Consider the following 15,153-nt stretch of genomic DNA (forward strand, 5'->3'; position numbering starts at 1 on the left):
AAAAAATGTCCAAATTGGGCCCAAAGTGTCAATATTTTGTTTTGCCATCATTATTTTCTATCACTGCCTTAACCCTCTTGGGCATGTAGTTCACTAGAGCTTCACAGGTTGCCACTGGAACCCTCTTCCACCCATTCATGACGACATCAAGGAGCTGGTGGATATTAGAGTCCTTGCGCTCCTCCATCTCCCGTTTGAGGATGCCCCAAAGATGCTCAATAGGGTTTAAGACTGGAGACATGCTTGGCCAGTCCATAACCTTTACCCTCAGCTTCTTTAGCAAGCCAGTGGTCGTTCGGAGGTGTGTTTGGGGTCGTTATCATGTTGCAGTACTGCCCTGCGGCCCAGTTTATGAAGGGAGGGGATCATGCTCTGCTTCAGTATGTCACAGTACATGTTAGAATTCAATGAACTGTAGATCCCCAGTGACCATGACACTCCAACCACCATGCTTGACTCTAGGCAAGACACACTTGTCTTTGTACTCCTCACCTGGTTGCCGCTCCACACTCTTAACACCATCTGAACCAAATAAATGTATTTTGGTCTCATCAGACCACAGGACATGGTTGCAGTAATCCATGTCCGTAGTCTGTTTGTCTTCAGCAAACTTTTTGTGGGGTTTCTTGTGCATCATCTTCAGAATAGGCTTCCTTCTGGGATGACAGCCATGCAGACCAGTATGATGCAGAGTGCGGCGTATGGTCTGAGCACTGACAGGTTGACCCCCCACCCCTTCAAGCCCTTCAGCAATGCTGGCAGCACTCATACGTCTATTTTCCAAAGCCAACCTCTGTGTACGACGCTGACCACGTGCACTCAACCTTCGTAAACTGGGCCGCAGGGTGGTATTGCAACATGATAACGACCCCAAACACACCTCCAAGACGACCAGTGGCTTGCTAAAAAAGCTGAGGGTAAAGGTTATGGCCTGGCCAAGCATGTCTCCAGACCTAAACCCTATTGAGCATCTTTGGGGCATCCTCAAACAGAAGGTGGAGGAGCGCAAGGTCTTTAATATCCACCAGCTCTGTGATGCTGTCATAAATGGGTGGAAGAGGGTTCCAGTTGCAACCTGTGAAGCTCTAGTGAACTACATGCCCAAGAGGGTTAAGGCAGTGCTGGAAAATAATGGTGGCCACACAAAATATTTACACTTTGGGCCCGATTTGTACATTTTTTCTAAGGGATGTACTCACTTTTGTTGCCAGCAGTTTAGACATTAATGGCTGTGTGTCGAGTTATTTTGAGGGGACAGTAAATTTACACTGTTATACAAGCTGTACACTGACTACTTTACATTGTATCAAAGTGTAATTTCTTCAGTGTTGTCCCATGGAAAGATATAAAGAAAAATGTGAAGAAATGTGAGGGGTGTACTCACTTTTGTGAGATACTGTATACTGTATTGTAACAATGGATCTCAACTTAACTACTCAGGAATGATAAAACTCCAAATTATTACACAAATTAAGTCTAAACTACAGAACAGCTGCTGCAGCCAACTGCAGGTGTCTCGTGGTGGAAACGTTCACAAATAGTCTTAGTGAAAACCACTTTTGAACTAAAAGCTCAACTTTATTTTGCAGATTATAAATCCTTTTCAGTGCTTTCACAAACAAAAAAGGCAAAAATAATGAAAAACACAAAAAAAGGAAAATAGAAGAGTCTTTCCTGATAAAAAAATATAACTTTTCTTTTTAGGGAAGGAGCATCGACACGGGAGGAGCGGCCAATAAGCTTCAGTGACTGAGTGAGGTCACAGGGTCAGAGGCCACCTGATCGGACAGGGAGTGGAACATCACTGATAGAAGGGTCTACTTTGCCTCAACAGCATCTGTTCCAGGCGATCACACAGAGGGGAAACCTTTAGGAGGCTTTTTATTTCCCCTCACCTACATTCTGTCACTGTCTTTTCCTCTTGGCAGAACAAGGATGTCAGGTCGCAGATTTCAAGAGGTCAGGGTCCTTCAGGCATTTCACACCTTCTGTTTCGGACCTGAACAACTTCCTTCCTCTCCTGTATGAAGTTTCCAAAGGCGTCACCCTCTTTGCTCTCCTCCGTTGCTAGAGAAAAAAAAAAAGGAACATTTGATTTTATTATTTTTACACACACACACACACACACACACACACACACACACACACACACACACACACACACACACACACACACACACACACACACACACACACACACACACACACACACACACACACACACACACACACACACACACACACACACACACACACACACACACACACACACACACACGTTTTCAGTTTCTTTTCTCACCGGTGTGGTCGATGTCGTCTGTGTCGCTGTCCTCATCTTCCTCCTCATCGTCAGGGTTACCACGTGACATGATGAGGTCACTGGAACCGGCTATGTTAGATTCCTCTGTGGACAGGAAGTCAATTATAAAAACACAACAATAAAATCAAGTACAACAGACTTTGCCTCCACTGGAGCTTTTACAAACATAAGCATCATGTTCCCATTATACACCTTCTCACAAACCCTTCTCCCCCATGAGGGATTGGGAGGAAACACTGCAGAATGTAAACCACTTTTACTGTTCTACAGCTGTATCAGAGCTGGATTAAGTTAGTTTATTTTAAATAACATTAAGTGGGACTCAAATACAAACATGAGGAGCAATGAAACTATGATGAGTCAAAAATACTATTTAATTGGTGTTTAACCCAAGTAACCATGTTCATTGTTTCATTTCCCCGTGAAATATTTATTAAAAAAATAAAATAATAATAATAATAATAATAAATAAATAAATAAATAAATAACAACAAATTCAAATGACTTATGTAAGAAAATAAATTAAACTGTTAAAAAAGTTTTTCAGTACAGATCCGTTATGTTATAAATGTAAATTGTGATAAGTCTGAAATAGTTCAAATAACAAAGACGTGGATTATGGGGCACTCAACAGTACATTATTTGGTCTTAGAACTGAACTGCTGGTGTAAAAATAAAGGAAACACTTTATTGTATATCATTTCGGAATAATCTCGAGTCATTTGTTACTCATTCAGGGAAAAAAACTGTACATTGTAATACCTTCTACTTAATTCTAGAGTGACAGTATAGAGGCACTATATAATCAGTAGACTAGTAAAACCTAAAGAGGATTTGAGCAAAAGCAGCTCAACATGTAAAATGTGTCTACAGGACTCATAAGATTAAACATTTATGAATAATAATCTTTGGAGCAGCTATTTCTGATTAAAAAACTATTTTCACAGTAATAGTTCATTGCATGAAATTATGAGATTACAAAAAGCTATTTTTCTGTCAGCTCTACCTGTAGAAGGTGTGCTGGTGATGTCCACAGCTCCCAGGTCTTTCCTGAGCCGCTCCAGCTGCTCCTGCTGCTTCTTACCCTGAGCCTCGGACTGACGGACAGAACAAAGAGACATGTCAGGACAGAGTTAAAAACTGGAGGGAAAAAAAAACGAGAGAAAACACACAAACTCACTCACCAGCTGTTTGCGGAGTCTTTCATATTCGGGTCGATAGTCCCTGAGGAAGGAGGAGATTGAGTTCAGTTTATCACTTTTATGAGAACAGAATGGATAACATAACCTTTATGTAATCAGCTAATCTCTTTAGGATCAAGATCTCCTTGATCAAAACAAGACCTGAGTACAGCAGAGGTAAAGACAGTGGGATGAGACGACCTCTGAAACACTTTTATAGCCATTTGCACAGTTGTGCAAAAGCAAAAGATTGGCTGAGCCTGAACTTTCTCCATTAAATATGAATAATTATGCCAACACGACCAACATTAAATTGTATTTCTGTTGCTGGTCTTCCTCGTGTAGCAGCCCCCAGCTACATTCCTCCTACATTTGAGTCATTTTGTTTCCCGACTTACGACTGCACACACAATTTTACTGCCCTTAAACTGTACTGTGGGTGGAACAGAAAGCCTCAATTTATTAAATAAGCCCACATAGCAAACTACTTGTGTTGTAATTTTCTGCATTTGTTGTAGTACTTTCAGGTGCAATGTAGGGGCATGTGACAACCTGCAATGAAGGGTTACATTTAGCAACATTAATTAAATTAGTTCCGTTAGGGCCAGATTCACCGACATGTATTAAGCCGTTAAGTCCTGGACTAAGTGGAATTTTGAAGGGAGATTGTCCATTGAAAGTACAATATAGTCCAGGACTACGCTGTATCCATGTCTGTGAAACTGGCCCATTGTGTCATAACTTCTTGATTCATCGCTCAGTACTAATATTATCCGACATCAACTCTTCTATTCGACAAAATAAACCATCTGAAGTGATGAATGAGTGTGGAACAGATTGGAATACAGTGGTTCTAACCTCTCATACTCATCCGCGGCATCTTCCACCTGAACAAACAGCTCGTCCAATCCCTTTCCTGTCACTGCAGATACGCCCACCACCTGCAGACACAGAGACTCTATAAGTCCATTCAGTTCACTGTCAGGAGGAGTCCGCCTTTAATACTGGGTTACAGTGATTACTGAACATACTCATGACTTCTCATTGTAATGTTAATTTTTACATTTTGTCTGATCAGTTGGGAATAAAAAAAAAGCATTAATTTATTTAATGGACAAAGAAGCTAGGGCCGAGTAATTAATTCAACATTTGTGATCAAAGAAATATGTTCATTTAATTGAGTTAATACCACATTGATATGACCAACCAGTGAACTTCTCTGGTCCTCTTACCCTCAGGTTGGTGTAGAACTCGTCCAGCACCAGACTCATGGAGCGCGTCAGGTTGCTGACATAAGAGGTTTCCTGGTTTAGAGCGTCCTGGAAAACCTCAAAGTCCTGCATCCACTCCACTGCAAAACTGTGGTCGATAATGTCCGTCTTAACAAAACAACAAAGACAAAAACTTGAAAAGCCAGCAAGAGAGAAATAACTCAACAACAACACGACGGACGATTTAAACAGTTCAGCAAAACAGCACTTTAGATGGGAAGTGACCTTACCTTGTTCATGACCACGATGAAGGGCAGCTTGGTCTTGTAGAGAATACTGAAGGAGAGACAAAGAGAATGTGCTGTTTCTATTATCCATGAATGTAATGCAGAAGGGAAATGGAGGATACAAATTGTAGATGGATACATTGAATGATGTCAATATTGACTTGAATTGATTTGACCGAATTTGACTGTGAAAACCCTACACTATGAACAATCTGTACCTAAAATATACTGTTTGCTGTTAAAATGAAGGATGAAGTACACATCATCGTAGCTCTTATCTGTTAAATGAGCCCCCCCTGTTGGAAAACGAAAGCCACTGCTGTCAAACACAGTAACAGTTAAATCATCATTGGTAATCTGTTGATTCACATCTTTGTGTGATTGTTTTTTAATGGCGTATTGAAACAAATAGTGGTGAAATTGTAGTTTTAGGTTTTAGGAACAGATCATATTCAAATGTATTTCGAACGAGTGAAAAGGGTATAGTCTAGTACAACATGGGCCATCAAGTTCATATATGATATCTGCAACATCTCTAAAGTAAGACGTGGAGGTTTGTTCCCTGGGGGTCAATCTAACTCTTTTTTGATTTGCATGGTGGGTGATGTACCTGCAGGCATACAGCATGTTAGACATGAATGTGACGGGGCTGACGCTGCGGGATGTGTCCATCACGTAGATCACGACACAGGGGAAAGACGAAGCCTGAAACACACACACACACACACGGAACATAAACCGGCTGACTTCTTACCAATGAAAGCAAAAGAAAAAAACCCCAATGTGCAAACCTACCAGAGTCTCTGTGATGATGGTTCCAGACGCAGACCAGGTGAAGACTTCAATTTGCCCCGGGGTGTCAATCAGCACGTACCTGCACAGGTCAAAGGTCATCAGACACAACACACAGGTGACAGGAGGAACTAGCTTAGTGTAAACACAGTTAAGGTTCATGGACACAGAAATGTTTTTAAACCATATGAGAAGCATGTTCAGGTGGCGAGAGGCAGGTGGGTGTGCATGCTGCTGCCTTCAAGTTTACAATGTCAAATGTGACTTAGTGTACTCAAACTGTTTTTCTACTGCTGCAGTGAAAGACCAATGGGCTGCTAGCCTGCCACACTGATCAATCTTACAACCACACAGCCAACTGTTGCTGGTAAGACAAGGATGAGGATGGAAACTTCCAGATGGGCAATGGTAGTAGATGTGATCAGGTTCCCAGTGTGCCGACTCGCTGCATCATAACACACTCAGCTCCAAAGACACAACACAGAGACAAAAGTAAACACACAACAAACACGCAGGCTGATACTGACCGGTGATTCTGCTGCTTCTTCTCGATAAAATGCATCACCTGAAGAACACAAACACACACTATTTTAGAATCTAAAAATATGTTGTTTTCTGTGTTTAGATGACGAAAATATCCACCTCACTCACTATCTTTGCCTCACTCTCCTTAAACAGTTCTGAGATTAAATGTGAGCAGCCAGAGGTTTAATAGAAAAAAATGTAAATTGTGCTGTAGGTGTTGTAGTTGTAGTTTAATCAATTCAGAACTTTAGTTTAGTTAAACAGTCCAGAGTGTCCGTTTAGAGAGTCTGGATCTTTGATTTGGTTTAGTTCATGCAGCACTTAAAGCCACTACGAGTAACATGGCACGTTGGCATCCCCTTTGGACAAAAGCGGTAGTATTTTTACGACGCCAGCTGTCGTGAAGCTGTTTTCTAGCTTGTGCTGGGCGTGCGAGATTCAAATGATCAGGTTGAAAGTGTGAGGGCACCGGACTCTTTTCGGCTCCGTGAGAGTGGTTAGTGACACAGCATCAACTAATGCCAGTCAGTGCTACACACACACCTGATTGCAATGAGTTGATGCAGTGTCAACTCTCACGGAGCTGAAAGATTACGTGTCCTCACAGAAAGCGAATGAACGAGAGACGGCAGTTAGTATGGATCACGAAGAGGTAATGTGTTTATGTTGTTGTAAATAATGACTATTTCAGATGAATAATGGTCATCTGATGATGCTGGTGAGGCAAAGTAAACTTTGTTTTAGTAGGCTACCGCTCATTCATTTAGGAGTAAACACTGCAGTCCCGTGAAATTGTGTATACGTTGCTTGGCAACGCCCTCCCGCCCGCCTATCACTCTCCCTTTTAGCTTTTCTTCATTGCATTTTATTTTTTTTCCTTTGATGGTTCAGCCCCGTTATCAGTCATTATGACGACAAATAACTGTCTCAAACAAGGCTCCCGCTCCCCTTCCCTCACCTGGAGGGATAGGCTTCTCAAATCGCGTTGCTGCGATACACTGACATCTGCAACCAATACGAATATGTGACCATAGAGCCTGCACGAGCGAACCGAAAATCGGACTGGGTGTGCGACCAGACCAAATGCAGTAATGAAAACTATATAAAAACGTATTTCTTTGCACTGATGGTCTCGTTTGCTGTTAAAGGTAATTTATGATTATGAGAGGAAACATGAGGCTGTTTAAAATATATCTAAATGTTACTCGGAGCTGCTTTAATAATCATACATAAACAGCTCAGTTCACCTGGTCAAAGCGTGTAGCAAACAGGTTGAGTGATGTGACGATGCCTCCGTTTGGTCCCAGGCCGTATTGCTTCATAACTTCCTTGTAGTTGACAGTGTCCCGGATGTCTAGAGGACAGAAGACAGACAGACTTAAGGCTACAGAGAGCAGGAGGGACAAAAACCTCAACAATGTCCATCTGCACTGACTTTTGTAACTCTGCATAAAACCTCAAAATCTACAATTAGGAACAGCCTGTGATTAGGGTAACTGTATGAGCCACTGTTCACTTCCTGTCAAACCGGATAACACATGATCCTCACCGATGTTTGCAGGGAAGGGGACTTCATGGACGGCAGGGTCCAGGTTAATGACATATGGAGGAGCTTGAAGAGAGTGAAGGTGAGCCGTCAGCCTCTGGAGAAAACAGAAACACTGAGATCAACACTGAGAGCTTCTTTAGGCATCATAACAGGGACAAAAAAACCACTGTCAACTTGTTTACATGTGCAACACTTATGCCAACAAGCGAACTGTTTTGATGACCGTGGTGATTTATGGGATACCATTGCCAGTTAATATTAGGGCTGGTGATGCTATTCTATAGTTTCCCCCTTGTCCGTGTCGGAAGTGGGACACCTGCTCACTAGCATATTGGTTGGAACGCGCATTTAAGTGCTCGTGACCGCAGGGACTTTACTTCCAGCTACAAATGGCTAGCAAAAACTCTAAACTGCGAGGTTTGAGAAAGTTAACCTAGCTGTTGACCATATCGGCGTTAACTCTGTTTGCTTGAGCGACTGTGGCTAATGTTAGCCTACAATTAGTCACTTGTAGGCTATTGGTTAGCAAAGGAACATATTACTATTATCATAACAACTTATGGCTATCACGAAGTCACAGCACAGCGGGTTTTTAGCAACGTCAATACTTCACTTTCTTATCTGAAGCTAAGTCACGCACTTAGCTACCGTTAGCCGCACTCGCCAATTTACCTGAACGAAGGTGGTCTTCCCTGATCCCGCCATTCCCAGCACGATCAGACACACAGGCTTGTCCCGAGCAGCAGTTGCCGCCGGTGTCCCGCTGTCTGTCCCCGCAGCAGAAGTCCCCTGATTTTCCATTAAAACCTCCTCTGTACCGGGGCACTGCGCAGCTTCTGCCATGCTTTTAGATGTTGTGGGAGCCGGCTGTCGTAAAGACGCTGGTACTGTCGTAAAATGAGATGCTGGATCTCTTTATCATTGCTCCAGGCAGCCACAAGATGGCGTCTCAACACAGAGCTTTCACTTCACAACACCTGATGTAACAGCTTTGGATCATCCCTTGAAAGGTGAATATTTGATCAAGTATTTTACAGAGAGTTAAAAAAAAAAAAACATATTAAAACACACGCACACGCACACCCACATACAGGTGAAACTCATATTATTAGAATATCGTGAAAAATTAATTGGAATTGAGGCAAGAATTCATGCAAAAGGGGCCCAAACCAAGGCTACTACTAGCCTACAGGTTATGCATGATTATACTTTATGAGGGCCGACGTTTCTGTAGGCTATTTAAAATCCTTTTTTTTATTGATTTCATGTAGGCCTAGGCCTAGCCTAATCATTTCCAGCTGGGTCGAGATTGTTAGGATCAATGAAGTAGGCCTATATGTTGAATTATGAACCTTTTTTCAGACCCGTGTGAAGAGCATGCAAACTAGGCTACAACGTTATGTAAATTATCACAATATCATCATTAATCCCCATCCTCTCATGAATTATATTCCATGCTGTGATCAGTAACATTGGAGAAATTACAATTTGTCGTCAACATGACTTTATCTCCCATCAGTTGAAAATACAAGTTACATTTTGTTAAATTTTGATCACTAAATTGGTGGAAAATAAGTGCAGATGTTGCCACTGTAACTCAGCTGTCCAATAGCCTTACTTACTGCAATGTTGTTGCTGTGTTGGACTGAAGTTATATCTGTTAAGATTATTTCAAGTTTGCGTCTCTACCTAATCAGCGACTTAACAAGGCTGACGTTGGTGACAAATGCATATGAAGCCAAATATAAAACACATACTACAACACTCATACAAATGTTGAATGAAAACAACATTAAAATAAAGCAACGATGATAAACATGAAAAAGCAATGGTCAAGTAAATGTCAGAGATTGAATACATTTTCTAAATGTCTTCATCGCAACCTCCCTTACATGCCGTCCACGTCCAACGCTTCTCCTCAGAAAATGCAAATGAGCACAGTGTGTCTTATTAAAATGCATCCTGTTAAAAAGAAAGGAAATATTCAGTGAGTGCAAATGAGCGGCATTATAATTTTAAAACTTCCCTTTGTAGTTTGGGTTTCATCAGGGTCTGGCGTGATGAAATGATTGTGACACTTTATTAGTGATTCATGTAGAAGATGAGAGGGAAATCGTATGGTTCAGTTTCATTACAGGAATGTCTGAATCCTTTACAGCTGCACTGAAGTAACACCATACTCTGCATGAGAAGCTACATGTTAAAGTTGAGATAATTTTGTAGACTTGTTTTAAAAAAAAGTATGTGTTAATTTGGCACGCATTCAGTTTAACCAAATAATACAAAACTGAAGTTAGGCAAAAGAGCCTGCAGGCATTGCCTACATGTAGCGGTGGGTGAAGAAATGTCGTATTGTTTTCAGTCATTTGCTCTGGTCAGTTCAGTTGAAGTTTTAGCTGAGGCTTTGTAACACACCAAACAAATAAAGAAGATGTTTGATCATATTTATATATTTAACATAGGGGAGAACGGGGAATCTGAGGCATCGGGTAATGTGAGCCACCCCCTGTATCTAGGCAACGGAAAACATTTGTGGTCATGTGAGATAGCCTATATGTTTTCAAGCCCCCCTCATTTCCCCATGGCCCTGAAAGAGAGGACCTCATGGTGCTGTGGTAAGCATGTTTTTTTCACCAAAATAGGTATTTTGCATGTAAAAGTAAATTTTCTTGCTGTCAACTTTATCAACTGTTGTGCCAAAGAAAATGTATTCACGTAGAAAAACTTGTATCATACGTGTTGATGAACTACCAACATATGAAACCATGTGGTGCTGATAACTGAAGATTAGCCTGAAATGCTAAGAGAGGTAGTTTTTTCTCAAATTGTGGTGGTGGGGGAAAGTGAGCCACTGTCTCACTTTCCCCCACCATGAGGCACAAGTTAAGTTTAGTCTTAAACATATTTTAATGTAATGTTACATGACATATGTTTTATTTTAATGTCATACACATTGTAGAAAAGCCATCATGCCAAGGAAATACACCAGGAAGACGACCTGGGGCAACCACACGGAAAGAGCACCTCATCTTTCCCTGTAACCTTCAGGGCTGGAATGTAGAGTTGGCCTAGTTGTAAAGTATGACAGGCTGATGTTATAATCCAGTTCTTCTCCTGTGTTCTGAGTCCCAGGCTGTTCTAGCTGGTTCTGATTTTCCTATGCTTTGACCCCCAGACACTAGCTGGCTCTAAGGGTCCTGTGTTCTGACCCCCAGACTGTGTTCTAATCTAACTGGTTCTATCTTTCATTTGAATCGTATTAAAACCTTTTGAATTATAATATGTTGCATTTGATTTTGTTCAGAGTTACTTTCAAGTGTTTAGAAAATTTGCTTTGCTTAATTGACCAAACCCCATCATTCTTTTACTAGTCCGACATTAGTTCTGGAATGTGTGGCTATAGCTTTCAGGATTCTTACTGTTACAATATGTGTTGTTATGGTAGTTTCAGAGTGGAAAAAGTAAGTGGATCAGTTTACTCCACAGCTGGGGTAAAGTGAGCCACATGACAACTTTTTTTAAAACAATTATATTTTCACTGCCCTTTGTCTTGAAAAAATTCTGCTAATGCCCATTTCTAGGAAACATCCTGAATTAATGGGAAATGTGTAAATTTGAGTGATATATCATTTTAGCTCGCTTAGAGGGGAGCAAATGTAAAAAGTGGCTCAGATTACCCCGTTCTCCCCTATTTATTTTGTGAGTGCTTTACATCAGACAAAAAGGCCTAACGGCCTCCACACACATCCTGCGTCTACCTCTGGAGCGCGTCGCGTTACCTTACTGCTGCCTCTCTCGGACTTTTCTCGGACACACATGCAACGTCTCAGCAGCTGCTGCTTCTAAAAGCCCTATCTTTCTACATAGAGTTTTCATAGATAATTCCCATTAAAAATGAAGTTATTTCATGTCATCTATGATGCGTAAGATTTATATTGAGTCTGGACACTTCCAAGAAGCGAAAATATGGCAAAAAAAAGAAAGAAAAAATGGCAATGGGGCGCACGATTGCCATTTTTTCTTTCTTTTTTTTGCCATATTTTCGCTTGTTGGAAGTTTTATTTTGAAGGGGACACACCAGGAAATGGTGAAACTACAGCGAAAGCTGCCAGTATGAAGTCAATATGACTCTCAGCAGAGTATTTCAAAAATCACTTTACTGATTTATACGGGAGAGAGAGAGGGGGGTGTGGTCGGGGAAGAAGAAGGCCGTAGACACAGATAGAGCAACGGAAAACTGTTGCGCTCATCATGATCTTTTTTATTTCTTCACTATATTGGATCTCTATATGTGTCATTTATCCAAAAATGAAATGCCAGAACTAATTGAAAATTAGGTTTTAAATCCCTCGGATTTTTATTGCACAATTAAATCGTGAAATAAAGGGATTATTCGCGTATACGACTGAGGGATGTTTTATTTTGAAATAAACACACCGGGTAAACGTGTAACTAGAGTGAATGCTGCTGGTATGACTGTCAGCAGAGTATTTCTCTATCAGTTAAAGCACAGAGACGCGAGAGAGACGCGCTGCTCTCAGAAAAAAAATAGGCGAGCCTCCTGAGGTGAAGGGGAGCGTCGCTGCAGACGTGCCTCCGACGCGCCTCAGCAGTGCGTCTGAGGTTGGATGTGTGCTCGCTCTACGTTGATTTCACAGTCTGTGACAAAAAGTCAGACGCAGACGCGAGGTAGACGCGCAGTAGAGGTAGGATGTGTGTGGGGGCCGTTAAAGTGCCATATACAGAATAAACACACCTTCACTCTATGGCAGGGGTGTCCAAACTTTTTTCACTGAGGGCCACATACAGAAAAATCTACGAAGGGCCGGGCCACTTTGCAAAAATAACACATTTATCAGGACATGTAGCTGCTCTGATGTTTAGTTTCATAGTGTTTTCATAAATTGTAATCCTTCTTCACGGCAACACTTTACTTGCACATTAAACAGATACATTCCCCCTCTTGTTAAATGCCATTGATACACCCAGTGTTTTCTGCTTTTGCGTCCAATGTCCAGCTGGGTGAAAATAGTAGCCAGCCGAGATCCCGACCCTCCAAGGGGGGTCCGGGGGTATGCCCCCCCCGGGAGATTTTTTTAAGTTTTTAAAGTGAAATGCATGAATCTGGTGCACTTTGAGAGGGAAATTAAGAGGCTGAAGAATTTTGTATGAAAAAAATGGAGACACTGTGTCAGATGAATTAGAAGCTATTGGAGAAGGACACATGGATTTTCCATAATAATATTAATTTAAAATAAAATGTTATGCAGGGTCCCCTGGGATGGGCTTGGAGCTCTTTTTCTTTTTTGGGACATATTTCTCTGTAATATAATGAGTGCATTTAAATTATTTAAAAATTAAAAGGGCCATATTACATTATATTTTTTAAATGTGCCACGGGCCAATCAATCAGTGTTTGACACCCCTGCACTAGTGGGTTAACTAAGAAATGCAAAAAAAAAAAAAAAAAAAAATGTATTTTTTTTTTTCAAAGGGCCATATTACATTATATCTTTAAAATCGGCCGCGGGCCAATAAAAAGCGGGCGGCCCGCGGGCCGTAGTTTGGACACCCCTGCTCTATGGAAATATAAAAATAAGACTCTGAGAAGGATAAATGAAAGAAGAACACCAAGGCTTGAAAAAACACCTGTAAAGGAACTCTAGCTGTTATATGTAGTAAAAAGTACAATATTTCCCTCTCAGACATGGCGGAGGAGAAGTAGAAAGTGTCACCTCCCTTCTAAAACATGCCAACATGCTGCATGCCAGACACATGTCATGTTGTGTGTGAGCAGAGTTTACGAGTTCAAACTGTCCATAGAGTGGATCCTTGCACAAGACTCTTGTCCTGTCACTGTTGCACACTCCAGACTCCAGAAGCTGCAGATCAAAAAAGAAAAAAAAAGCTCCTGATAAAACTCAATAATTCATTCTTACAGAGGAGTGCTGAATTATTGAACTGAGCTGTTAGTCCGATGATGACTCACACACTGTTATTCTGAGAGCACGAAGCTGCCGTTTCCTCTGATCACTGAGATATGTCTTCTGCTCTATCGGTTCAGCTTGATTCATCAGAGCAGTCGATCTGTAGGAAAACAGGCTCGGATGTGTGTTATCAGCTTGGCTTCATTTACTGTATGTGGTCCTACAGAAATAAGACTGTAATAGATTATTAAGTACAGCGTGTAAGTAAAAATGAAAAGGACTTCTACTCTACTTTAATCTTTTGTTTTCAAGTTGCCTTCCAACTCTAGTCCACTACATGTAAGAGGCAACTATTAGTTCTTACCCCATTACATTTCTCTTGAGAGCTTTAGTTAGTAGTTACTTTACAGATTGCAGTTTTTCAACCATTTCCTGTCCAGTGAAAACCATGTAGTCTGTAGCATATCTCTATTCTCTAGATATTTGTGATACACTGAAGGATGAAGAATTCCTTCATGTTGTTTTGAAAATTCTCCTCCTTCTGATGCTAAATAAACTATTTAAACCTCTCTGGATCAGTTGGAAAATGCATTGTCACAAAGCTGAAAACAGGGCTGGTTTTTCTTAGCTCATGAAAAGTGGACTTCTTAAAAATATGTGGTTCTTACATGACAGCAACGCTACACACATATTATGATCTTAGAATATGGTGCATTGCTGTGCAAGTTAAACTACCGAACAGAATATAAAATAGTCAAACTGAGCATAACCTTAAACATTTACTACAGCATATAATGTAACATACACATTATTGCAGCAGGAATATGTCAGATAAATGTAATGGAGTAAAAAGTAAAATATTTAAACATTTATACTTACTTTATTAATTTATACGTACAGTACTTAAAGCTCCCATATTATACACTTTTCGGTTCTATTATACACCATATTATATGGTCTTAGTGGTCCCTAATACGTTTTTCTTTAATTGTTTGCTGAAAAAAACTTTCAGATAATTTATTGTACTATGCTGATGTTCAGCTAATCTCACAATGGCCTATTTTTTAAAAAAGAGTTGCAGGTCCCCTCGTAAATATACAATCTTTGAGCTCCCCCCGCCCCCTGTCCGGAAGCGAAGCCAGATACGCCTCGCCCTCTGTCTGTCAGGGCCGTGGACCAATAAGAAATAGGGGTGTGGGCTGCACAGTGGAAGCTTCTGGCTTTACGGTTTGTGAGGTCAGAAAAGGGGATAATTCTGACTGGAGTGTTTTTTGGGGGAGGGGTGGGGGTTTCAGAAAAGGGGAGAGTGAGAAAAGGAGAGATTGTTATTTTTTTTGATATTTTGGCAGTCTCTAGGCACA

At 41.0% G+C, this 15,153-nt stretch overlaps 1 protein-coding gene across 1 annotated transcript; it reads right to left on the reverse strand.

Annotated features, from left to right (window-relative positions):
• Positions 1–1,547: 1,547 nt before the first annotated feature.
• gpn1 (GPN-loop GTPase 1) lies at positions 1,548–8,707 on the reverse strand. The gene is made up of 13 exons (XM_080040527.1): positions 8,538–8,707; positions 7,866–7,959; positions 7,564–7,670; positions 6,319–6,356; positions 5,795–5,873; positions 5,610–5,704; positions 5,003–5,048; positions 4,734–4,880; positions 4,360–4,442; positions 3,505–3,544; positions 3,327–3,417; positions 2,300–2,404; positions 1,548–2,067 (listed from the first exon to the last, which is right to left on the reverse strand). The coding sequence occupies exons 1-13, from the start codon at positions 8,664–8,666 to the stop codon at positions 1,961–1,963; spliced, it is 1,161 nt and encodes a 386-aa protein (XP_079896653.1). The 5' UTR covers positions 8,667–8,707; the 3' UTR covers positions 1,548–1,960.
• Between the last annotated feature and the right edge of the window lie 6,446 nt (positions 8,708–15,153).

Source organism: Ammodytes marinus (assembly GCF_949987685.1).
Source record: "Ammodytes marinus genome assembly, chromosome: 1".
NCBI lineage: Eukaryota > Metazoa > Chordata > Actinopteri > Uranoscopiformes > Ammodytidae > Ammodytes > Ammodytes marinus.